The sequence below is a fragment of the Papaver somniferum genome, chromosome 8 (genome assembly GCF_003573695.1).
Source record: "Papaver somniferum cultivar HN1 chromosome 8, ASM357369v1, whole genome shotgun sequence".
In the NCBI taxonomy this organism is placed as follows: Eukaryota; Viridiplantae; Streptophyta; class Magnoliopsida; order Ranunculales; family Papaveraceae; genus Papaver; species Papaver somniferum.
The window spans coordinates 128,248,004-128,275,252 of record NC_039365.1 but is presented as its reverse complement, the minus strand read 5'-3'; the positions used below and the strand labels follow the sequence as shown (position 1 = coordinate 128,275,252).

The following is a 27,249-nucleotide window of genomic DNA, read 5'->3' as shown; positions in this document are numbered from 1 at the left end:
GACTACTGGAGTCAATGACTTCCTTACACATGATGGATTCTTATTCAAGGGTATTCGTCTTTGTATTCCACAAGGTTCTTTACAACTTCATTTGATTCATGAACTGCATGGTAGTAGTCTTGGTGGAAATTTTGGACGTGATAAAACTATTTCTTTAGTTGAAACGATATTATTAGCCTTCTTTGAAGAGAGATGTGCAGAAATTTGTGCAAAAATGCATGGTTTTCCAACGCTCCAAGGGTACTATTCAAAATACTGGTCTTTATACCCCTTTACCAGTTCCTGAAGCTCCCTGGGTTGATGTAAGTATGGATTTCATTATTGGATTACCACGTACTGCTAAAAGCAATGATTCCGTGATGGTTATTGTTGATAGATACTCTAAAATGGCTCACTTTGTCGTCTGTAAGAAGACTGCGGATGCTTCAGCCGTGGCTTATTTATTTTTCAAGGAAGTTGTTTGATTGCATGGAGTACCTAAATCCATCACATCAGATCGTGACACTAAGTTTCTCAATTATTTATGGAATTCTCTGTGGATGAGATTGGGAACTAAATTGCAATATAGTAATACTGCTCATCCTCAAACTGATGGACAAACTGAAGTTGTCAACAGATCTTTGGGAAATTTGATACGTGCTACGATTGATGACACTAAAGAAAAACAATGGGAGACTTTTCTTCCTCATATGGAATTTGCTTGCAACATATCTGTGAACCGTTCTACTGGTAAGTCACCATTTGCTATTGTTTATTCAAAGGTACCAAACCATATACTGGAGTTGGTAGTTTTTCCTAAACCTCCAAAGTCTAATGCAAAAGCTGATCAATTAGTTGACAAAGCTTCTCAACTTCATCAAGAGGTGAAAACTAAGATGGAAGACTCAAATGCTAAGTACAAAACAGTTGTTGATCAACACGGGCGGATTAAAACATTTAAAAAAAAAGGAGAACTGGTAATGATACATCTTAGAAAAGAACATTTTCCAGTTGGTACGTACAACAAAACAAAAATGAAGAAGTATTTCAAGATTTTGAAGAAAATAAGTGATAATGCTTATGTTGTGGATCTTCAGTCCAGTTGGAACATATCTAACAAATTTAATGTGCAGCAAGTTTTTACTTTCAATGGAGAGAATGATTTACGCTGATTCATTTTGACAATTTAAGGGCAAGTTGTTTTTTCAAGAAGGGGGCTGATGTAGAACATCTCTGATAGTTTTTCGTTTCTTCTTCTTCTTATTTTTAGAACTCTTAATGACTAGTTATTTTCTGTTTTAAGACTTCGTTTACTTTTCCTTTCTTATTTTAGAATTCTGTTTCATGCCTATATAAATAGGCTGGCTAGTATCTTGTGAGAAGACATTATTATTATTATTATCAAAAGTTTATTAATCTTCTTTCTCAGTTTCTCTACAGCTTATTCTTCCTGTTCTATATCTCTTCCTTTCGCATCCCTTGCAATCTCTGAATTGCATTCTTCTAGTTTGTTTTACATTAGTTTGCTACCAAGAAGAAGGTTGACACGTGCACATAGTGAGTGGAGAAAAGGAGGCAAATTCAAAGACCCATTTGTCTGTTCTCATTCCCAGTTGTTCTTGTTTCTTTCTGAAGGTATAATGCAACACTTACACCAGCACATATCAGGATCCGGATTCTACATCTCAGTTCAACTTCTGTAACTTACAAGAATCATGTATCACTTTGGTTTCATTCTCTGCAGCCTACACGGCTACATCACCCGGTAACAAATATTGCGTCAAGAAATACAAACTAGCAGCATTGAGAGAGAATGAGTGAGATTTCAGCATGATAAGATATAACTCTCAATCCAACATGGCAGGACAGTAGCGCTAACAGCTTGACTCTCACCTTCGAGATTGGTTTCCACCTCTAGGAGGCTGTTGCTGCTGCATCTGAATCTGCGGCTCATACCCGCCTCCTCCAACAGCACGAGTAGGTGGAGTAGCCAATCCGTAAGGTGATACTACACTGCTTCCCTGTGCTACCACCTGCTGCTCTTGAGGTAATGGTGGTCGTACAGCAGAACCTCTAGCTGAGGATGAATCATAGGAAGAAGGGGCTCTGGGTTGTGGAACATAACCGCCTATTCCTACATTGCATGGGTCATATCCAGCTACTCTAGACGGATCATAACCTTGCACTCCCTGTGGTGCATCATATCCAGTCCGTCCAGCTGTGACTGCACCTCCCCCATAAGGAGAAGCAGCTGCTGATGCACCTCCACTGTAAGGAGACGCTGCCACTGCACCTCCACTGTAAGGAACACCAGCACCTGTAGGGGGAATACGTCCCTATTTTGTAAGACAGCATAAGGTGTCAGCATAGCTCTTAACTGAGTGCAAGAAACCAATATAGATGCTACAGTAGAGATTCATAAGTAAATAAAATCAATTCTTGTACATATTTGAGTTTCAGAACTATTGCTATTACGATGGTCTATGATGTCGTGGACTTGTTGCAATGACATAAAAGATTGCTAACCATGACCATCTTGTCTTGTTATATTCTTTATCGTTTCTTTTCTACAGAACCAAATAAAAACCCTTCTCTAAAGTTTTTTTTCACTTGACTAACAAGTGAGGCAAATCGGAGGAAGTGGGAAATATAAGTGCAAACCTCAGGTAGGTGGTTTATACTGACAAATAAAACTAGCAGATACATGATACATCAAAAGAACTGGGTTAACATTGACAAAGTCATGTCCGGTGGATATCATAAGTCTACCGCAACAATCTCAGAGCAGTGTAGCGATGATTGCCAATCATTTTTAAGCTGATCAGTTACTGATGAGCATGTGGATTACAAGAATCCCTTCTCACTGGACCCTTGAGTATAAAATCAATAAATTGATCACAAGCATTTACAGTTGAAAGTTTTATTAGAGTCCAGCTGTTCATTCCAAAACAGGTCATCCGAAAAATGGAGTTTTCTTGTTAAATAGATTTAAAAATCTTCTACTGTTCTATTACTAGAATCAAGTTGATATAACAAAGTTTAAAAGATACTGACGTGTTAACCTAACAATGCCTCTATCTTGTTAATGCTACAGAGAAGAGAATTGCAAAAAAAAAAAAAAAACCTCAGGGAGTATAAGATAGATCAACACCTGAGCAATACTATAACCATCTTCATAGGCATTTTGTCCAGCCGTATCATTCTCCTTATATCCGGAAGCAGCACCAGTATGTGGTGGACCTACATTTTGGTTGCCGTATGACGATAACTTCAAAAATCTAATTCTGGTAAACATAGACCAAAGTGGAATCAAAGTAATAAGTGCAACGAAAATGCATACCAGCTACTCTCTCAAGATTAACATTATTAGCCAACTCTGCTCTAAGTTTCTCAACCTCCCTTGCCATGGAAACATAGTTCTTTTCCATCACTTGAAGTGACTCAAGGTGGTCGTTGTATAGCTTCTTTTCATAGTCATAAGTAGCCCTGCAAAATACAATTTCAGTGTGATACAACAGCATGATTGTAGATTTTGAAATGCAGATTGTCTATGTCATAAACTAGGAGAAAGCGAATGCTAATTCACACCGATAATGTTTAAACTACTTTCACGAGTGCAACCTGCAAATGTTAGTTACTTTTGTATCAAAATCTGCACCAGCGCCGACATATAGACAAATTATCATGAATGTTTAGAAACACGAGTTTTCTGAAGCTATCAACAAAGGGCAGAATAAAAGGAACCAGAATAATATTACCTACAATGCTGATATTCCTGTCTGATGCCATCAAGTTCTGACATCAAAGCTGGAATCTGCTGTACGTCCTGATGGGTCCTCTGGAGATCCTGAGTTAGTTGTTGAACCTTAGAGATCAACTCTTGCCTGGATGCTATTAAGTTCTGAGCATCAGCTCGAGCCTTCTGAAGCTCCACTTTAACAGGTTCTGCGGCTTGTAGATCGACTTCCATCCTAGCTATCTTGTCCAAAAGGTCCCTCATACGATGCTCCTTCTCATTTTTTACTGCACCTATTTGACTCTGCAATCTCTGCAACTCTTGTTGTGCAGCTGCGAGCTCTTGTCTCAAAGACACGTGAGTCGCCGCAAGTCGCTGGTTCTCATTAGCAAGTCTTTGCATCTCGCCATGTTGTGTGGCAAGCTTTTGCTCCATAATTTCTGGAGGAGGCATCATATCAAAAAGAGGGAAGCCACCTGGTGGAGGGTGAATGCCAGGACCAAAATGATCGGGATGCATCATTCCAGGACCGAATTGATCAGGATGCATCATGCCAGGACCTGGATGAGGGCGCCTTAGATGAGGAGGTGGTATGCGGCCTTTGCTTCCCATGACAAGTTATTCACCTATATGTTAAGAAGTAACTATAAGCTAAGTAATTAAGAAACACAAATGGAAAATGTGCATTTAACAGAAGTAGCAAAAGTATGTCGAAATATATGAAACAAAATTTAATAGCTTATATCCCTTCTCAGATCATTACGGGCATGCTACTGTATCATCTAAGATTAGTCGAAGTTCGTCGAAGTTGACCTATAGCCACATGCACTGGAAAACTGAAAATAATTTGCCATCTTAATTCACTTATTTGTTTAGCACTAAGCTCTAAGAAAGTTAACAGATAGGTCTAGGTCAGGAAATTGAGCAACGAGAGGAACACCCCATGAAATGTGTCTCGAAAATAATCATATTCCATGTTATATGATTCAAAAATTAAAAAAAAAAATCCCCCAAACTTATCACAAACCAGAAAACTAGCAGAATTTAAAGAAAAATCAGACCCAAATAACAAAACAATCTAATTTCCCAACAGAAGGATAGATATCAAGAAAGAAGAAGAAATACGAACAAGGTTTTATAAATCAAAACGAAGGAATAGATATAATGGAGTGTGTATGTGCGTGAGTATAAACCCTAGTAGAGAAAGAAATTAAACGATAATTAACAGAAAGAAGTAATAGTTGAGATAGTACGGTATACTTACTAGGGCTTTCAAGAGATGATTTTAGATGTATTTCTTCGCATATGCTTTAGAGATTATAGATTAAAGTCGTTAAAATTGAACAATGAAACTCAAAAACTGAAAATAGATTGTTAGCGTTGGAGTATTGGATGTTTTTTACGATCTCCGCCCCTACAACAACTGGTACGAAACACGAGCTTACAACACCAAAACCGCGAATGATAAACCACTTTTGGAAAATGGGGTCTGAATGCCAAGTGACCCAAGCAGGTAAGTATTTTTTTCACTTTTATATCTCTGTGCGGTTTTGGGAAAGTCTTTTGAGCAGTTTCTTAAGAATTATTGGATGGTAAATTTTGTTCTTTTTATTTCAAGTTGCTCAATTCTAAAAGTGGAATCCAAATAAATGCCAGTCCCCAATCGTGGTTGCTCTCCTCGATTTTCGTGTTGACTGGAAATCTAAATGGCGCTTAGTCATCGGCCAAACATGAATCCACATAACGCATGGCGCCAAATGATATTACAAAGTGTTTGGAGTAGCTTGTTCTGGCGTTTGGAGACAGAATGATTGTAGAAAAAAAATGCAATAGACTTGATTCTAAAATCTTTTCGCTAAGACATCAGTTATGCTTATATGTTGTCCTCTACTGTGAAAAACAGAAAAACAATTATTGTATGTCATAGATGTAATAAATTACTTCGTTTACTTTTCACTAACAGCAGGATAACTGGTATGCTTAGATATTTTTAAAATTCCTTGTATCAACGGATAACAAGTACGCTCTGTCACTAGATTTTATATGTCTGAACCACCATGAAATATGTTTAAGGTGTAACCCAGTCGAACGTTTTAGGGGTTTGTAAACTTAGGTTGATCTCAATATGCTCCCTTCACTTATTGATATTGTTTCCACATGTCACTTTTTCATAGAATCTACAAATGCCTTCACTTATCTACTAGACGAGTTTACTACTCTCGTGACGTTTTCTTTGTCGAAGACAAATTTCCGTTTGTTGTTGCCCCTGCCAAGCTACCTCCTTCCTCCTCGCCATTACAGGTATTTTCTTCACCATCTTTGTAATACCCCCGTTCTTTTTCTTAAAATATTAGGGTGTGATTCCAATGTGGCGCGTCAAGTCAAGTTATCGTTGTGTTTTAGTTGAGAAACACTTGGATTTGCCTGAGAAAATTATATTTCTCTTTGTGTGAGCCTGCCTTTAGTGTGCACGGACGTTAATAGAGTTTTTAAACTCAAGTTTGCGATAAAACGACACCTGCCGAGTGTATGTGTCGAGTTAAAATTGAAGGAGGGGTATTTCAGACTTTTTACCTCCTAGATAAGCTTCTTCTACTGAATTTAATTAGAATTCATATATTACTTTTCAATTTAATCTTTCTTCTTCTCACAGCAAAAGAAAAGAAAAGTTTATCACAAAAATTCGAAATTGAAGCTTGTTTTACGGTGTTTGAATCGATTTGATAGCTTTTGAAGGTTTTGTTCTACAAAAGGTAGGGGGAAAATCATCTTTGAAACTATTTTGAATTGATTTACACGATTTTTGATTCCCTGATTTCATAACTAATGGTATTTGAATCTTCTTTATGCTCTTGTGATATTATATGTGATGAATTTGAGATGTTTAAAACGTATTGGTGATAGTTCTTCTTCAATTTGATTTTAGGGTTCATGAAGAACTAAGAGTTTCTCTTAATTTAATGTTTAAAATGTTTTACATGTAGTTTTTATCCATGGGTTCTTTCAATATTCATTGGGTAGCAAATTCTTGCAAGTCAATTCTAAGCACTTGCCCTAATCTTATTCTTTCTCCATGAAAAATTTAACTCCTACGTGTACTTGTTATTCATTCATTTTGTTAAATGGAGTATTGGGTATTCATTCAAGTTCTGATTTTTGTCAAAATCAAGTGTAAGATAGAGTTTTAAGATAGCACATCATGTGTTTGAGAAAAGAAACTTAAATTTCTGAAAAAGGGGTATTGCTGTCCTGTTTTGTCATGATGTTTTCATACAGTTATGTACCTCAAAACCTTCTCATGTTATTTTTATACTTTAGTGAACTCTCTCAACTTTCCAACGAGACCAAGTTTTCTAAATTCCATTGAATGATGAATTTTGTACGAATTTTCGATTGCAATCTGCCAAAACTGAATTTTCTGAAGAGCTGCGCATATGTCTAGTTCTATTGAGATGTTTAACCCTATCTATGTGGCTCGTTACCTTTTTTTGTCATTTTTATATCAAAGTGGGGTTTCTTATATTTCTAACGAAACCAAAACTTCTGAATTTCGTTGTGTAATGATTCTTATACGAATTTTTGAATGTAGACTGTCAAAACTACAATTTCTGAGAAACGTGATTTTTGTCTCGTTTTTCTGAAATACTTTGACACATATATAGAACTGATATTCCTTACCATTTTTATCTAAAAGATTATGTTTTCTTCTTTAAAATGATCCAAGAAGCGCTCGTTTTCGTTTTATAACGAAGTCTGCAGAATTCTTTGAAAACAGGCTATGCAAGTTGCAATATCTGAAACATTATGTTGTTGTTTTATACTTACCTCTCTGGTTAATTGAACTACTGAAATTATTCTTTTGTTAGTAATTCTTACATGATTGGAGATCTTGTGTCGTCTTTAAAGTGATAGCATTTGTTGGATTTTGACTTATATCAAGCCCATGGAAGTTCATGAGTCTAAATGGTTTAAAAAGTATTTTCCGCACAAACTCATTTAACGAAGTTTGCGAACTATTTATGAAATGTGTTGAGAGTCCTCTTGATTACAAACACTATTGATGAGTTTGCCGGGCCCACAAGGGGAAATCCATATTAATGGTGACCCGCGAAAGATCGTCCGAAACGATAGGGTGGTTTTCTGATAAACCTCGACAGATGGTTATTCGGATCCTCACGGTAAATTATTGCAAACTCACTGGGTTTTAGTGATTTCGATTGTGTATTGTCTTTGTAAGGCCTTTGATACTTCAATTTGGATGTGCTCAACAACTTAACGCGTGGTGGATGCTTTATTCGATTTGATTCTTATCGTTATAGTATTTGGGCATTCTTTGTACACATGTTATCGTATTGTTAACTCTCTACTGGGCTGTGGATCACCCTTTTGTTTTGTTTTGTTTTGTTTTCCACAGAGGTTGAGGTCGGCTTGATATAGTAAGCTTGCTTAAGATTGGTGCATTGAGCTTTAGGGGTCAAAGTGAGTACATCACTTTGTGTTCGTATATATTCATATGTATCTGGGTTGGTTTGTGAGAGAGGATATTGTATTTTTCTATTTGTTTTAGTCTGTGAAACCTGATACTATCTTTACTTGTCATTGTGATTTGTAAAAAGTATTATTCTCTTTCTTGATGTTGTTGTGTTTAAAAAGAGTATTTGAACTAGATAAATGTGGATTATATTTAAATAGTTTCATGTCAGCTATCTTGTAAGATTTATCGTGTGGCTGATATCTTGTATTCCACACTTTTCAATTAACTGTTTTGATAAATATTATTAAAACTTTCATGAATTGTTTGATAAATCATAACCTTACTATTTTTTACAAACTGTTTTCACCCCAAATAGCAGCTCGGAGAATTTGGAACTTGCCAATTGACCGAACTCCACGGCCGATAGGAAGCGAACAACTTTTCCTGGTCGCCACAGTTGGTTTAGAGCATACGTTTCGATTTCCATTGGTTTTTTCTTTGTTTTGCATAATAGTTTTCCGCAGTTTTACTCTGTTTTGTTTTGAAATTTTGGTATTAAAAACATTGATTCCATTACAGGTTGTTGGAAAAGTTTAAAGGAACTCTTTATTTTCTTAATTTTAGAAAAAACAACCAGATACTGTGATATGTATATGATTGGGTTGTTAGTAATGAGTGGTTACTAACTAGGTTAACCTTTTTCCAAGTTTATTTTGTTGATTCCGATTAGTGCAAGTTCAACGCTTTTTGCTTCAACTAAGAAGAAGAAGGGTCTCAATAAGGGAATTGAGATTCTAAAACATAAAAGACGATCATATTTGTGGAAGTGATTTGGCAACATCACAACTTCGAAGAGACAACTTGGGAGCTAGAATCCGAGAACCGCGATAATTTTCTGAAGTTACTGGGAGATAACGTTCGTTAGTCTCTTTCTTTATTTTGAATTTCGGGACGAAATTCTTTTTAAGTGGGTAATAATGTAATACCCGCGTTCTTTTTCTTAAAATATTAGGGTGCGATCCCAATTCATTTGAATTGGAAGACTAGAAATAGCGCAATGTGGTGCGTCAAATCTAGTTGTCGTTGTGTTTCAGTTGAGAAACACTTGGATTTTCCTGAGAAAATTCTATTTCTCTTTGTGTGAGCCTGCCTATAGTGTGCACGGACGTTAATAGAGTTTTTAAACTCAAGTTTGCGATAAAACGACACCTACCAAGTGTATGTGTCGAGTTAAAATTGAAGGAGGGGTATTTCATACTTTTTACCTCCTAGATAAGCTTCTTCTACTGAATTTAATTAGAATTCATATATTTCTTTTATTTTCAATTTAATTTTTCTTCTTCTCACTGCAAAAGAAAAGAAAAGTTTATCACAAAAATTTGAAATTGAAGCTTGTTTTACGGTGTTAGAATCGATTTGATAGCTTTGGAAGGTTTTGTTCTACAAAAGGTAGGGGGAAAATCATCTTTGAAACTATTTTGAATTGATTTACACGATTTTTGATTCCCTGATTTCATAACCAATGGTATCTGAATCTTCTTTATGCTCTTGTGATATTCTATGTGATGAATTTGAGATGTTTAAAACTTATTGATGATTGTTCTTCTTCAATTTGGTTTTAAGGTTCATGAAGAACTAAGGGTTTCTATTAATTTCATATTTAAAATGTTTTACATGTAGTTTTATCCATGGGTTCTTTCAACATTCATTGGGTAGCAAATTCTTACAAGTCAATTCTACGCACTTGCCCTAATTTTATTTTTTCTCCATGAACAATTTAACTCCTACATGTACTTGTTATTCATTCATTTTATTAAATGAAGTATTGGGTATTCATTCAAGTTCTGATTTTTGTCAAAATCAAGTCTAAGATAGAGTTTTAAGATAGCACATCATGTGTTTGAGAAAAGAAACTTAAATTTCTGAAAAAAGGGGTACTGTTGTCCTGTTTTCTCATGATGTTTTCATACATATATGTACATCAAAACCTTCTATTGTGATTTTTATAGTTTAGATAAATCTCTCAGATTTCTAACGAGACCAAGTTTGCTAAATTCCGTTGAATGATGAATTTTGTACGAATTTTCGATTGCAGTCTACCAAAACTGAATTTTCTGAAGAGCTGCACATCTGTCCAGTTCTATTGAGATGTTTAAACCTATCTATGTGGCTCATTACCTTTGTTTGTCATTTTTATATCAAAGTGGGGTTTTTTATCTTTCTAACGAAACAAAAACTTCTGAATTTCGTTGTGTGATGATTCTTATACGAATTTTTGAATGTAGACTGTCAGAACTGCAATTTCTAAGAAACGTAATTTTTGTCCCGTTTTTCTGAAACACTTTGACATAGATATAGAACTCACTTATTTTCCATACCATTTTTATCTAAAATATTATATTTTCTTCTTTATAATGAGCCAAGAAACTCTCGTTTTCGTTTTGTAATGAACTCTGCAGAATTCTTTGAAAACAAGCTATGCAAGTTGCAATTTCTGAAAAATTATGTTGTTGTTTTATACTTACCTCTCTAGCTAATTGAACTACTGAAGTTATTCTTTTGTTGTTAATTCTTACATGATTTGTGATCTTGCGTCGTCTTTAAAGTGATAGCATTTGTTGGATTTTGACTTATATCAAGCCCATGGAAGTTTATGAGTCTAAATGGTTTAAAAAGGATTTTCCGCACAAACTCATTAATTTGATGCATTTGTCGATTCATAGTGTTTCCGAGCTCTATGATTTAATACTTACATGTATTTATGATCTTGTTTAATGCGAGAAAAGCTAAGGTAAGTTGATTTCATGGTTTATAAATCAATATTTTGTTGATGGTTTGCGAACTATTTATGAAATGTGTTGAACGTCCTTTTGACTACGAAAACTACCGATGAGTTTGTCGGTCCCACAAGGGGCAATCCATACTAATGGTGACCTGCGGAAGATTGTTCGGAACGATAGGGTGGTTTTCTGATAAACCTCGACAGATGGTTATTCGGACCCTCATAGTAGATTATTGCAAACTCACTGGGTTTTAATGATTTCGATTGTGTATTGGCTTTGTAAGGCCTTTGATACTTCAATTTGAATGTGATCAACAACTTAACGCGTTGTGGATGCTTTATTCGATTTGATTTTTATCGTTATCGTATTTGGCCATTCTTTGTACTCATGTTATCGTATCGTTAACTCTCTATTGGGCTGTGGCTCACCCTTTTGTTTTGTTTGTTTTCCACAAAGGTTGAGGTCGGCTTGAGGTAGTAAGCTTGCTTAAGCTTGGTGCATTGAGCTTTGGGGGTCAAAGTGAGTACATCACTTTGTGTTCATATATTCATATGTATCTGGGTTGGTTTGGGAGAGAGGATATTGTATTTCTCTATTTGTTTTAGTCTGTGAAACCTGATACTATCTTTACTTATCATTGTGATTTGTAAAAAGTATTATTCTCTTTTCTTGATGTTGTTGTTTGTAAAAAGAGTATTTGAACTAGATAAGTATGGATTATATTTAAATGGTTTCATGTCAGCTATCTTGTAAGATTTATCGTGTGGATGATATCTTGTATTCCACACTTTTCAATTAACTGTTTTGATAAATATAAATAAAACTTTAATGAATTATTTGATAAATCATAACCTTACTCTTGTTTACAAATTGTTTTCACCCCAAATGGCAGCTCGGAGAATTTGGAACTTGCCAATTGACCGAACTCCACAGGCGATCGGAAGCGAACAAATTTTCCGGGCCGTCACAATCTTCATCTCATGTGTTTTCTTTTTTTTTTATATTATTTTGACTCTACACTTTCTCCTGTGACAAAACCACTTGAATTTTTCCATATGAAAACTCCAGTTTGGGCAGTAAATGGTAAAACTATCCTCTAAAACTGAACTGAACCGAGCCATTTACCAATGGTTGGTTTTGGATAAAAAAGATAAAAATCGAGAGTAACGGTTTCGATTTTGATTTGATTTAAAATCCAAACCGAATACCAATGGTAAAACCGATTAGTTTTGATATAATTAATATCAACCATTAGATCTACCTTAGATTAACTATATTTAATCATATTCGTAGATTTAAATTATAGAAGTCATTATTCAATTTTATTTAGTTTTAATGTGTAAATTTTTGGGGAACTATATTTTAATCTTTCATTCTTTTGTGTATTTTCTTTTTTTTTTTTAACTGTAATTTACATGAACTAAAAAAATAATAGTAAAACCGAAACCGGATGGTAAAATCAGAACCCAATGTTAAAACAAAAAAACGAAACCGTTGGTTAATGGCACAATTTTGGTTTGGGAACTAGAAACCGGGAATAACAGTTTTGGTTTTGGTTTGAGCAAAAACGAACCTAACCGAGCCATGTACACCCCTAACCTTAGCTGCCACTCAATTCTATGCAGAATACTTCTTTGGTTGTCGATGACCGTGTACCAGGCTTAACTAGTTCATCACTTTATTTTGCATCTCATTTACCACATGACTTATTGTCCTCTGCACCAACTCTCACTTACGTTGATAAGAAAACATAACACCAACTGCATCTACATCAGATACCACAACATACTCTACGTCACCAAAAATTGCACATGTACATCAGTTTTAGACAGGTTCTGACAGCGCCACAACATATAAACATCTGAAAGGTCACAGTCTATGACACCTATTATATCTGCTGATGACTCAGATTTTTTGTCCCCTATTACAACAACACCAGCTAATCAATACAACATCTTGTTTCCTGCTCCATGTACGTCTGCAATACCAGCTGACTATGGAAGCGTACAATCTATTTCACTGTTCCAGGAAGTTTTGCCTCTTTTCACTATTCGATCACTTACTCTTGCTCTGCAACACCCGCTTTCAACAATCTTCCTATGATTACACGGGAAAAGGATAACGTCTCCAAAAAGAAGGTTTTTGCCGCTTCGAAACATGTTAAATTTACTATGATTTATTGAGCCTAATTGTTAATCCCAGGCTAAGAATGATCCTAAATGGCGTCCGCTAATGGATTTAGAATATTATAGGCTTATGAAGAATGAAATGTGGTCTATTGTTCCATCTCCTCATAATGAACATATTATTGGATTCAAATGGGTTTTATCGTGTTAAAAGACGAGTTGATGGTACCATTGAGCGTCACAAAACTCGTTTAGTTACAAAGGTTTTAAACCAATAAGAAGGTATTGATTATACTGATACTTATAGTCTTGTTATTAAGCCATGCACTATTCATATCATATATATTGACACTGGATTTGTCTTACTATTAGCATATTCGTCAACATGACGTTCAAAATACCTTTCTCAATGGAATTCTTATTGAGGAAGTCTGTTAGAGCACTGCTCGGTCGAACTCGCTTGCGTTGCTATTTCAAGCATGTTTGTCAATGTTAGTGATCAAAATTATAAGTCTTGATTCTAGTCTGCTATAGCTAAGTCTCAGACTAGGATAGAAAGTGTAGTTGAGCTCAAGAACTCCATGATGATCATCATACAAGACGAAGATCTACTCAAGGAACTGGTGGAACTTCATCGACTAAAAGGTATGCGGATATTTGAACTTATCTATCACTCAAAAGTCTATATACTCTATCTCCTATCTTGAGACAAAAGTCATTTTGCTATATAGACTTTGATTATACACATTTGCTATTTCGAGCCGAGTTTAACTCGCTCATATATTTCTCGAAATATGTGTTGGTAAGCTTTCGATTTGGCCAAGTTCATCTTTACCTAGTGACGAAAGTCATGTTATGTTTCAATTACTTGAAAATGGCTTTGACGAAAAATGGTTTGTGAATAACAACTATATAACGTCCTCTAAGAATGTTTCAATGATTGAAATGAGATTTTATATTATATAACCATTGTTGGATATAAACATTGTGTGGAAACGCATACATGTATAAGTCCTTATTCCTTGAACCAAAGTATGCTTACTTTGCTGCTCAGGAAAACCGGAACAAGAGTCCGCGAACCCATTCCGCGTACTGACGAAGGTTCTCTTCCCGATAAAATATGACGGAGTTTCTGAACTTGTTACAAGCTTATTCCGGGTACTTAAGTCCGAGAACCAAGTCCACATACTTAGGTTGGTTATATCTAAAAAGGATTATTCGTGAACTTATACTTATATTAACTAAGGAATGCAAGTTTGCAAACCGTGGCTATAAAGTTCATGAATCGATTCGAGTGAGTCAATCTGGACTAGATCCCGGGGTTTTTCTGCATTTGCGATTTCCTCGTTAACAAAACTTCCGGTATTTGTGTTATTTCTTTTCCGCATTATATTTTGTTATATAATTGAAATATCACAGGTTGTGCGTTAAGTTCAATCAATTAAAATATCCAACCTTTGGTTGTTGATTTACATTGATTGAAACTTGGATATTGGTCTTTGGTGCCATCCAAGTTATCTCTCTTGTATTTAATTAAACTCGCAGATTTCTATTTGCTTGAGCAAGAATTAAATCGAGAGATTGAGATATTATAACTCTTGATGTAATTTATTATGATTGAGTCTAGTTGATTCTCTTGAAAGTATATTGGAGTTAGTCCATACAGATTGCTAATCGAAATATTGGGTGTGGTTGTTGTACCCCCTATTTTTCAAAGTCTATATGAAACAGCCCTCTGGTTATACAGATCCTTAGTTTCTAAATTACGTTTTTGAATTACATCGATGAATTTATGGCCTTAAAGAAGCCCCTCTTGCATGGTATACGTCTTAGTTTTTTTCTTCAACAAATTGGTTTTGTTGTCTCTGACTCTGATACTTATTTTTTCATTTGATGATCAACCGATGGTATTATATTTCTTTTGGTTTATGTGTATAACATAATTTCAATAAGATCTTCTAAGAAATGTTTACAAACACTAATGAACACTCTACATACTAAGTTCGCTCTCAAATATCTTGGTTATCTTTCATATTCTCTTGGCATAGAGGTCATGCAAGTTTCTGATTGGTTCTTTCTTTCACAACGTCGTTAAAACAAAGACCTTCTTGTTGGTACTAATATACAATGGGAAAAACCAGTCACCACGCTTTTTAGTACCTCCATTGAGCTACATATAGCTAACAGTCCTTTCTTGTCAGATGTTACTATGTACAAGAGTTTAGTTGGCGTTCTTCAGTATTTCTCTACGACAAGACCAAACATTACTTTTAATAAGGCATATCAATTCATGCATCAACCTGCAGAAGATCATTTGGATCTTATCAAGCGTATATTTCGTTATTTGCTTCATATTTGACCTACGACATTCTTTTTCGTCCCCAACAAAATTTGCAGCTTAATTTTTTTGACTTATACTGATTGTGCAGGTGATCATCTTGATCGTCGTTCTACGAGTGGATATTGCGTTTATCTTGGATATAATATTATTTTTTTGGAGTTCTCGTAAGCAATGAATAGCCTCTCGGTTAAGTACTGAATATGACTATCGTGGTTTGGCTATTGCGATCGCTGAATTAATGTGGATTGAGTCTATTCTACGAGAACTTCAGGTTTCTGTTCAGTTTCCTCCCACTCTTTGGTGTGATAATTTGGGAGAAACCTGTCTCACAATGAATACGATTTTTCATGGTCGTACCAAACACATCTAAATTGATTATCATTTTGTTTGTGAGAGAGTTCAAAGTGGCCAATTGATATTTTTGTTTTGTTTCATCTAAGGATCAAATTGCCAATATCCTTACGAAATCTACTCCAAATGATCATTTTTGTACACTTTGCTATAAGGTCAACGTCATTGACAACCCACTTAGGTCGAGGAGGAGTGTTGCATAAATGAAAGACGTGACCTAATAAGTCACACCTATTGTAACTTTCCGTTCATATAGTCTGTGGTATACGTCATATATTTTTAAAGTTATTTTCAATATCTTGTATATTTTGTATATGCAAAATAACATATTTTTGTAATCTTGTTTTCAACATAAATAAATAAGTTTTCATGTGTGTTTATCATCTAGAGAACACGTTAAATTTTAGGCTCAATTGTGCCTAAAAAGGAATTCTTGTTGACACTCAAACTCAGAGAAGGTTTACAATTCAATAAAGATTAGTTAACTATGCCTGTGCCTATGATACTGGAATGTGTGGAAAGAGTACATGTGAGCTACTTGGTTGACTTTGTGTTGGTATTACACTAGAGAAAGTGGAGGCCTAGTCGAGGGAAATTGTGCCAAATTTTTTATCTCTTTAAATTGGGAGGAAACGAACAAAGAGATGATTTTCTTTGGTTGTTTTGAGAATCTCTTTGCAGTAAACAAAGTCTAGCAAACCTCATGAATCCGGAACACTTACGCTCAGTTAGCTGAGAAGCCTGGATTGCTAACCACCTCTCAAGAATAATCTAAACAAGTCAAATAAGAGCTTACATATTTAGCTTGTGGAATCACAAAGTATGAGACAAAGATAATTTTGTGATTTCTATCTATCTCGTTCCTGATCCAAGATTACGAAAACCTCAAAGAATAATAAAAGCAAGATCCGGATAGAAGAACTATCATGTAAAAGATAATCTGACTGGGCTTCACGAATCCATAAGTAAAGTCTTCAAAGTCGTAACCTAATTATATTTCTCGGAGGATACCTATGTTTTGGAGGACGGATCTAGCTTTGTAACTAGGACACAAGAGTGTTAAGGATTAAGAAATCCAGTTGCAAGAGTCCCTTTATTTATATATTTTGAAGGCTCTGGGTAGCTTTGGATTTAATCTAAGATAACTTGAGTTCCAAACAAACACTTTTCTCAGTTTAGATGAGTTATCATTATACATTCACAGAAGAATATGCATTATAGTCCAGGATTTTGGAACCGTGCACAATGATAATTCATAGCGGCTAAGTAGTCTTTGAACTTACAAGCACTAGCGGTGTTTAATAACACTCAAGATTAATCAATGGTCCACACGCACAAAGTGATTTTGCGAATAAAGTTGTCTTAGAAGTGTTTATGAGAATTGTGGTAAATCGAACGTAGTCATATATAGTAGTTCATGACTTCTACTAATAATGTAACTGGACGGTGTTTGCAAACCTTGGTAGCCCGCGAAACTCAGGACACAAAGATTTGCAAACCTTACCAGTTCACGAAATTCAGATTGACTTTTGTAAAACATACAGGTATGTTTACCTATCGCCAAACAATTCCTTTTCTCACAAATGTATACATTCCTACTTTTCATGGGAAAAACTGCATATATTACAAAATTTTATATATAAAAAAACAAGAATAAGACATAAAATAAAAGAGAAAACAAAAATACAGTGTACTGTGTACATACTAAATAAATAAAAATTATCAGTTACTCTCTCAATTCATCACCATAAACAATTTCAATGTGTTCTTGAAGCAAAGACGGTATACAATAAAATCCGTATATTAAGTAAATGAAGATTATCATTTCATCTTCAAATTTCATCACCATAAACATAAAAATACAGTGTACAAGAAAAGTACACATGCTATAAATAAAAATTATCATTTCCTATCTCAATTAACCTCTCATTACATGTTCAAAACAGAAAGACCTAAAGGAGAATCTCCAGGAATATCATTGCATGGTAAAGTGGATAATATTTTTCTTCCAATAATACAACACTTTCAATCCAAAGAAATCTTGAATTTAGGCATATAAAAAACCTAAAATGTTTTTTCTCTTCCAGAATTCGACTTTGAAATTGATAATCTAACTATTCTAAATCGAACTAAAGTGTTAAGAGAAAATGAAACTTATTTTCGTCATCATTCTTGGTGACGAATCTTTAGATTCAATTGTTGATGATGATGATCATCGATTTTTCGTCATTGATTTCAAGTAGATCCTCAAGAACAAGTGTTGTTGATGATGTTTTTTAGGTTTTTCTTTTTGTTTCACATTGAATAGAAATTACCCAAACATTTTCTGTTTTGCAGACTCGAATTCACCCTTCTCCCTCTCCGTTCTCTGTTTTCTCCGATCTAATTTTTCTCTTTCTAAAACTAACATATTGTACTTTTAATACTAGAATAAACCAAGTTTTTCTGGATCAGTGGAAAAAATGACTAATCCGTACAAAAAAAGGATTAAAACGTCTTGGAATTTTGAGAAAATTACCATAGAGTACTAGGTTTTAAGAGACATGACTAGAAAGTCCAACGAACTAAACGCTAATTTCTAAAAAAAAAAAAAGACTTTGTTACACGGATAAATTTTTGATGAGGACATTTTTTGATGAGGACATGAGACACAAATTAGGTGTTTGACACGTGCCTTTCATATTAATAGTGTCCAACATATTCCATCAAAAATTTATCCTTGTCACACTGGATTCTAATGAACCAATAGAGAAAAAAATTTATCCTTGCATCCCCTTGGTGACTAGACCAAAAAAGAAAAAGACAAGCAAACCCCTTAACAGGTCTCTTTCTCTGAACCAAACCGAATTAGCATACGTCTGTCTCTTGAGCCAAATCCTGATTCCTGAATGGCTGCGCCCCTGAATTACTAAACCAAAAGAGACAAGCGAGCCCCTCAATCTGTCTCTTAAGCCAAACTATATTAGCAGACATCTTTCCACTTAACTTCTCAGTTAACGTCCCTCCAACAACCACCAAAAGCCATTACAAAACAGAAACACTTTGCTTTCTTCGCCCATCGACGGACTTATTTTAACGCTCAGCAATTTTATAAAAACAATCGGTAATCCCTAAACTAACCCTCTCTCTCTTCTTCTTCAACCTCTGTCTCTCTAACATCTCTGCGCAATTATGGCAGCCCTAACATCTTCATCTATCACCTCAACAAAAACCTTTCTTTCATCAAAACTTCCATCAATTTCTCAATCTTCATCATCTTCTTCTTCTTTTCCTTGTCAGAAATCGCGTTCTTTATCAGTTAGATGCGCAGCAACTACTGCTCAATCATCATCTGTAAAAGCTTCGAATAAAGAGTTTGCTGTGAAATCTATTAAAGCTAGACAGATTATTGATAGTAGAGGTAATCCTACCGTTGAAGTTGATCTGGTAACTGATAATCTTTATCGATCTGCTGTGCCCAGTGGAGCGTCTACTGGGATCTATGAAGCTTTAGAACTTAGAGATGGTGATAAAAATGTTTACGGTGGTAAAGGTGTTCTTAAGGCTGTCAAGAATATCAATGAGTTATTGGCTCCCAAATTGATTGGTGTTGATGTCAGGTGCATTCCTTATAACCAAATTCATCTGCTTCTTAATCTCTTGTAATATTACCTATTTCGGTTATTAAGTCCTTTACGTTGTTAAATATGAGGGTGTTTGGAGTTTTACAGAAACTGATTTGCTCAATGTGGGATTGTTTACTTGATGTTGATACTCGGATCAATATAGATTCATTGGTGCATTTTATATTTTTATTTTCCTGTTCAATATTTGCTTAGAAGTGTGGGGTTAGAACAACCTAAAAATCAATCACGGATATCAGTAGTGTTTGAGTGTGGCTTACCTCCATTGGGTTCTAACATAAATGTCATATGCTGTCTTTTTACCTTGTGATTAGGAATCAAGCTGATGTGGATGCCATCATGCTAGAGTTTGATGGAACTCCAAATAAATCGAAATTGGGGGCTAATGCCATTCTTGGAGTTTCTCTGAGTGTATGTAGAGCTGGTGCTGGGGCAAAGGGAATTCCTTTGTACAGACACATTCAGGAAATTTCTGGAACAAAGGAGCTTGTCATGCCAGTTCCAGCTTTCAATGTGATTAATGGTGGAAGCCATGCTGGCAATAATCTAGCTATGCAAGAGTTCATGATATTACCTGTAGGTGCTACTTCATTTGCCGAAGCACTTTGCATGGGTAGTGAAGGTTAGTACAACAACTCTTGTCATTATTATTAGTCATTTCTTTTCATTTTATTTGGAAGCTTTTTCTCATCCATTGCCGTGGAATAATCAACTCGATACACCATTGTGTTTTCCAGCTTTTCTGTCTTTCTTACTTTTTCTGTTGCGTTAGCACAATTATTTCTGACATAGTCACATTGCTGAACCATTTATTCAATCCTTTTACTGCCACCTCTAGTTTCACTTCAGTTTGATTCACATATTTATCAATGTGAACTGAATTTGTTAGTAATTATTATAAGGCAATAGAAATCTTCACTGCTGTACATAGCTACAACAGCAGAGGATCACGTTATGTTATATTTGATGGGTAAATGAAGTTTGCTTCTTGTACTTCACTGTAAACGATGATATGCCAGTTTCTGATAATTGTTACTTCATCGCAGCATTAAGGGTAGCAATCTATTTATTGGTTTAGAATTAGATGCATTCATCTTTTTAGTATGTAACCATGCTTCCGCGTTTATCTGTGTATGACGGTGAAGACTGAAGTTCTCTTAAAATAACTTTTGAAATTGTGCATCTGCGAGCAGTTTATCACACCTTAAAGGGAATTATCAAAGCAAAATATGGGCAAGATGCATGCAATGTTGGGGATGAAGGAGGATTTGCTCCAAATGTTCAGGATAACAGGGAGGGACTGGTCCTGCTCATCGATGCAATTGAAAAGGCTGGATACACAGGAAAGGTAAAAATTCCGATCTTTATCATTTTGTTATGGTCTTTTGATTTTCTCTTGCATATTTAAATAAAAGTTCTGAAAAAAAGTAAACTAATAAATTGATAATTCAGATCAAGATAGGAATGGATGTTGCTGCTTCCGAGTTCTTAACAAAGGACGGGAAATATGATTTAAACTTCAAGAAGCAGCCAAATGATGGAGCTCATGTGCTCGCAGCACAGAGCCTTCGCGACCTTTACAAAGAGTTCATCAGAGATTTCCCAATTGTGTCCATTGAAGATCCCTTTGACCAAGATGACTGGAGCTCATGGTGCTCCATACAGTCTTCAGTTGATATCCAAATTGTTGGAGACGATCTGTTGGTCACAAATCCGAAGAAAATTGCTGAAGCAATTGAGAAAAAGGCTTGCAATGCCTTGCTGCTAAAGGCAAGTGATTGTAAATCATCCTCTGTTGTAGGAATATCTGCTCTGAAATTTGTCACGCTAATCCTTGTTTTCATTTCTTTTGTGTTTCTCTTGTTCATAACATCTTCTAGGATTGCACCTCCCTGGCAATCCAACAGAGAGTTCTCTTAATTACTAATGCAGTTGGATCTGGGGTTATTTGATCTGCCTTATTAAGGTCACGTGTCTCGTGACCTACCTCCCAACTCTGGGGTTATCTGATCTGCATTGTTAGGGTCATTTATCTCATAACCTACTTCCCCAAGTGGACATTTCATTATTTAGACTAAGTGCACCACATCTGACACGGATAAATTTTTCTGGACTAAGGGTCATATTCAAACCAAAGAACTGAATAGTTCTAAATGATCATTTATTCTCCAGAATTGGTATACCCTGGATTGGTGTTGTCATCTGCTTGGGGACCTTATGTGCGACCATTGACATTACTCAGGATTGGTCAGTTAGTAGTGACTATGCTAGTATGAACAAACCATAGAATAAGAGAAGTGGAGGATGAAGATTTGTTTCAGTTCGTGTACAATTGAAAATCGTGCTCAGTGCATTGGGTAGCAACTCGTTATACTAGGAAAAACAGTGATTATAGTTAACAAGCATGCATTTTCGTGTAGTCATTCCTGATTCCGCTAGGATCCACTTCTGGAGTGATATTCGTACCTTATTTCATATGCGATGTTGCTTTTGGTTGTTAGGGCTGATGTTCATATCATTCCAACTCCTTGTTTCATTCCATTGCAGGTTAATCAGATTGGCTCGGTTACAGAATCCATCAGAGCAGCACTTGACTCTAAAGCTGCAGGATGGGGTGTGATGGTTAGCCACCGGAGTGGTGAGACGGAGGATAACTTCATCGCAGATCTCTCTGTTGGTTTGGCAAGTGGACAGGTTTGTGATTAACTCCTGCTGTATCCCTGGGATACGTCATCTCAAACTTTCAATTGTTAATGTTCTGGAGCTCACTTTCTTATATTGCTTTTACAGATCAAAACAGGAGCTCCCTGCAGAAGCGAACGATTAGCCAAGTATAATCAGGTAATGCGTTTTCTGTTCCGGTTCTTTGTTAGTTTGCTTAGAAGGGCAAAAATCTTGACACCTTGGAAGTGTAAACTACTATTTCTGACACTGCTGCTATATCAGTGCAACTTACTAACCTTTTGTTTTCATCTTTGGTCTTTATTTTATGTAGCTTCTGCGCATTGAGGAGGAACTCGGCAATGTGCGTTATGCTGGTGAAGCTTTCAGATCTCCATAGAGTTAACTTGATAATTCAAACCATCTTTGTGGAAATAAGGTATTGGATAAGATTTGTCCAAATTTGTGGGCTAAAAGAGTGTAGAATGAAATTAAAGCCACCTGTACCAAGAGTGAAAGTACTAGGTGTAGCAACAAGAACTAGAGAAACTATTTTTCCAATTTATCGGTTTAGTTTGCCTGTAGACGTGTAATTTAACCTTTGATAAGTGAGAATGTATTCGCGTTTTCTCGGGAAACTCATTTTACCCTTAGCTGGGAAGCCTGTTGTTCCACTCGGACCTTTTAATATTTACATGGTGTCGTACTGTTTGGTCCTTTTTTAGGTGGGTCCATGTCAGTTTGGTCCTTTGTGAAAACGACTTTACTGTTTGGTTCATAATTATTTAAAAATATTAAATGGACAAAAGTACCCTTGCGTTTAATTTCTACTTATTTTTTTTGTAGCAGTTCATTCTTCAAAATGAACTACCGTTAATTCCTACTTATTTTTTCAGAAATCCCCTAAAAAACAGAGTTCATTCCAGAAATGAACTCCATATAAAAACCTAAAAAAGCAGAGTTCATTCCAGAAATGAACTCCATATAAAAACCTAAGGAAAAAAGAGTTCATTCCAGAAATGAACTCCATATAAAAACTAAGAAAAACAAAGTTCATTCTAGAAATGAAGTCCAGCAGTAGCATCATCTTCATCGTCTTCGTCATCTTCAACATCAGCAGAACCTTATCTTTAACACGAGCAGCAAAATCTAGATCAAGATCTTCAACATCAAAATCAAAAAAATACATCCAATTAACATAAAAATCTTCATAATCTTCATCATACTCATCGTCTACATCCTCTTCAACAAAAACAGCAGCAGCAGAGAAGAAAGAAACACAAAATCATCGTCGTCTTCATCATCTCCATCTTTTTCAACAACAGCAGCAATAAATGACGAAGAAACATAAAGAATCTCTGTCGTTTTCATCATCTTCGTAATCTTTATCATCATATTCAACATCAACAGTAGCTACATAGAAGAAAAAACCCAAAAAAATAGCATCCTTCTTCATCGTGAGCATCAAAAGAAAAAAGAAGAAAAAAAATGGAGAGAGAAACTAGATATGAAAACAGGTGGAGAGAGAAAATAAGGTATTTTCTAGGATTTTTGTTTATATATGTGGTCCCAAAAGGGTATTTCTGCCACCACACAATGACATTTACATCATCCATGACATCATCCTAGGACTAAATCATAATTTTTAGGACCAAACTATAATTTATATTATCAAAGAGGACCAAACAGACAATTGACTAGGTCCACTGGACTAGACTGTCTCTAATATATTATTTGTATGACCAATTGGTATTTCCTTCGATACAAAAAGAGTTTACACCCAAAAAAATTGGTTCCAAACTCTGGTCTATCTTAACAGAAAATGAGGTTTGATCAATTGAGGATAAATATTCAGAAGAGAAGGAAGTAATGATTTTTCTCTCTCTCTTTTTTTTAATAGAATTTTTCTTTTTTGTTGATAATTCAAAGTTAAAGATACAAAGAGTTCAACTACGTCAAATTTTAAGAACCATGGTGAAATGCACAACAATAGTACAACATCAAGTATCTTAACAAGAATAAAGAACGAACACCAAAAAACAACAACTAGAAACATGTATGAAATCGGAGGAGAAATGATTTTCGGATCAAAAGTCTACCATTTTTGTTGATTATCTTCTTCTAGGGAAAGAGATGCTCCAGGATAGGTTATTTGTTTGAAGTCTTGATCAGAGTGATGAAGACTCCCACTTATAATTCGGTCGCCGACGATCACCTTTGATGTACTTAAAAACTAAAAACCCAATAGAGAACGACCATTGAAGCCGATAAAAGAAGCTCTAAGAGTATATAAAGAAGCGTCATGAAGATGCAGAAAACTTGATGTCGGCAAGGGAGGGTGTAACCCCAATCTAAACCTAAAAAGCAATAAACTCTAACTAAAACTGAAAGGGAACCAGGGTATCCAAGATCTGCTCCTCTTGGAGTAGATTTGAGCAGCTAGAGCTTGCCGGAAAAAAAGGTTTGGTTGCCTGGAATCGCCTATTGAGAGAGGGGAAGGAGAAAGCCCCTTTTCACAAAGAATATGTTACGATCACACTAAGAGATATGGCAATGGAGATGGATAATGGTTTGAAGATATGTTACGATCACACTAACAGATATGGTAATAGAGATGGATAATGGTTTGAAGATGGAAATGGACAGTGGAATAAATGATAATGGAGAAAATAAAATAAAAGGCTCTACAGACTAACTCTAACGTCCAAGGCTTATAGAGGATCCCTAACCTCCGATTAACATCAGTGTTAAACAAGTTTTCTGATAATTGAATTTCGTATTCTTTTCATTGATTTCGTATCTCTTAAATAAGGATTATAAAATATTCCCAAGATCCCACAATCTAGGAAGTAAACCCATTAATTCAAAACACTAATAATTACTCCTACTGACCACGACTCTACTAGCATGTTCACAACTAATTGAACGACTAACTCAACTCAAATTAATCTCTCTTAACATAAGCTTAACTGATATAAAAAGATTAAATGCTAATTAAAACAAATAACTTAGTTGACTGTAACAACTCCTTCCCCCTTAATTTAAGTATTCTCCTCAAGGCTATGGACTGTTTGTCTCCATGACGTAGTCTCCATTTATTTCTTCAATGACTGGAGTAATCATAAAAAGTTTTTTGCAGGGATGTCCTAGCCTGAACTTCTCATCACAGTGACAGCGAAGTCCTTGTTTCTTGCGCTCTTGCAACTCCATGGTAGTTAACTGCCTTACTGGAATTTTATCTTAAGTTGTTGTTTGAGTAACACCAAACAATTTTGACTTATCACGAGCCTCAAACAAACGTTCCAACCTGATTGCTTTTGTAATACTCCGATTCGGCAGGTAGGTTTCGCCGACTGGAATATAGGCAGTGGTTTGTCATTTCCTAACACCGGGGCCTTTCCAGTACAATTGACTCCAGAGTTGGCAGAAAACTCTGCAGTTAAGCATGCTCGGGCGAGAGTAATCCAGGGATGGGTGACCTCCCGGGAAGCTGCTGCTGGATTACCGCAAGTGCATGTTAAAAACCCCACACTACCGGATATTCGCAGTGGCTAAGTGGGACAATGCCGGTGGAGGGTTGGGTCATTATGAGTTTCTGATCAGTGGAGGGTCGGGTCATTACAACTTCTGACATTATGAGTTCGAATCCATTCACACAACTCACTATCAAACAAACTTACTTATTTAGTTTGCGGTAGTGAACCGGACTTTGCTAATAACTTCTCGAATTGATTTTGATAGTCAACACATTCATTCTGCTGCAACTTACTTAGTTCCCTGAAGAAATCTATTCAGACCATAGCGATTTGGAGTGAAAATTTGAAGTCTTCCCAAGTGACGTAAATCATCTCTTACTCAAGTATTTAGTACCAAATCTGTGCATCATCATCAAGATGATATAAAGCATAAGAAACTCGTTCACTCTCAAGAATTTCGTGAAAAGAAAAGTATTTCTCGGCCCTACATAACCAACTAGTAGAACCATATGTCCCTTGAAACTTGGAAAAACTAATTTGACACCACTTTTCAGTTTTGCAAAATTTCTTGAAAAAAGAACCTTTATCTTCATTTGATTGTTTTCCATTACCGTCTGGATAGTTATTCATCAAATCAAGCATTGGAGACAACTTTTCAAAAAGATCAGTTATATTTTCAACAATCACCTTTTGGTTTTCTAGCTATAGGTTTTTTTTTTTAAGATCTTTTATGGTTTCTTCTAAGCTCTCGACTGTCGTATCCATTTTTAGAGTTTTTCCCTGATTTGGCGGAAATTAAGAAGAATGATAGTTTTTTAGGAAACAATGACCCAAAGACTTTTTACCCACGATGAAAGATATCCTAACTCTAGTAGATAAAAAGGTTTGTATATGTCACAGTGGTACAGTGGTAAAGTCATTGGGTGATGATACCAGCGACCTGAGTTCGAAACTCGTCAGCATTGGGGTGGGGGGATTTTTCTCTTTCTTTTCCTAGCTACCTGGGCTTGTAGGTAGTATACCTATTTGAGGTTTGAACTTTAATATAACCTTTGGGATTTAAACCCAATTATTTAAAAATAAAAATAGTTTTCTGAAAATTTAATTCCATATCCTTTCCATTGATTTCGTATCTCTTAAATAAGGATTACAAAATATTCCCAGTATCCTACAATCTAGAAAGCAAACCCACTAACTCAAAATACTACCAATGACTTCTACTGACCAGGACTCTATTAACACGTTCACCACTAATTGAACGACTAAATCACTCAGATCATTCCCTTTTACCATAACTTTAATTGCCGTAAAAAGATTAAATGTTAACTAAAACAAAGAACTTGAAAATCAAAAGTTGACTGTAACAGAATATCTAGAAAATTCTTTGTAAACAGCAAATAGAGACAGGAGGGAGAGGAAAGAAAGGAAATTGATCTTTCTCTTTCCTCTTTAGATATCAATAGTAAACAGAAAATTCCTATTCATGAAATGTAAAGCTACTAGAATTTGAAACTTTAAACAACTTTTTACAACTATCAACATTGTTTTGAGCTTTCCAAGGAAGGTCAGATGGAAAGGATGATTCTTTATTCGCTATTTTCACCAGGCTACTGGAATATTTACTACCAATTTACACTCAGCTTTGCAAGGAATCTCCTTCTCAGTCTTAGATTTACTTGTTTCTCCTTATTGGTTAGGG

General features: G+C 35.5%; 2 protein-coding genes across 2 annotated transcripts; one reads left to right on the top strand and one right to left on the bottom strand.

The window, feature by feature from the left end:
• Positions 1–1,554: 1,554 nt before the first annotated feature.
• Positions 1,555–5,240, bottom strand: LOC113303003 (protein FLX-like 2). The gene is made up of 5 exons (XM_026551978.1): positions 4,980–5,240; positions 3,738–4,341; positions 3,320–3,465; positions 3,131–3,219; positions 1,555–2,315 (listed from the first exon to the last, which is right to left on the bottom strand). The coding sequence occupies exons 2-5, from the start codon at positions 4,325–4,327 to the stop codon at positions 1,869–1,871; spliced, it is 1,272 nt and encodes a 423-aa protein (XP_026407763.1). The 5' UTR covers positions 4,328–4,341; positions 4,980–5,240; the 3' UTR covers positions 1,555–1,868.
• Positions 5,241–18,771: 13,531 nt separating this feature from the next.
• On the top strand, positions 18,772–22,791 carry LOC113303002 (enolase 1, chloroplastic-like). The gene is made up of 7 exons (XM_026551977.1): positions 18,772–19,389; positions 19,728–20,035; positions 20,607–20,761; positions 20,866–21,183; positions 21,961–22,107; positions 22,204–22,254; positions 22,409–22,791. Exons 1-7 carry the CDS (start codon positions 18,962–18,964, stop codon positions 22,472–22,474), a joined length of 1,473 nt encoding a protein of 490 aa, XP_026407762.1. The 5' UTR covers positions 18,772–18,961; the 3' UTR covers positions 22,475–22,791.
• Positions 22,792–27,249: the final 4,458 nt, after the last annotated feature.

What these genes read in the sequence shown, in the direction of transcription:
- LOC113303002 (XM_026551977.1), top strand. Translation starts at nt 18,962, where the DNA reads ATGGCAGCCCTAACATCTTCATCTATCACCTCAACAAAAACCTTTCTT. An exon ending in GCAATGCCTTGCTGCTAAAG is followed by an intron (nt 21,184 to 21,960) that starts GCAAGTGATTGT and finishes ATTCCATTGCAG; the next exon opens with GTTAATCAGATTGGCTCGGT. An exon ending in GATTAGCCAAGTATAATCAG is followed by an intron (nt 22,255 to 22,408) that starts GTAATGCGTTTT and finishes TATTTTATGTAG; the next exon opens with CTTCTGCGCATTGAGGAGGA.
- LOC113303003 (XM_026551978.1), bottom strand. Translation starts at nt 4,327, where the DNA reads ATGGGAAGCAAAGGCCGCATACCACCTCCTCATCTAAGGCGCCCTCAT. An exon ending in TAATCTTGAGAGAGTAGCTG is followed by an intron (nt 3,220 to 3,319) that starts GTATGCATTTTC and finishes ACCAAAATGTAG; the next exon opens with GTCCACCACATACTGGTGCT. An exon ending in ATGGTTATAGTATTGCTCAG is followed by an intron (nt 2,316 to 3,130) that starts GTGTTGATCTAT and finishes CTTACAAAATAG; the next exon opens with GGACGTATTCCCCCTACAGG.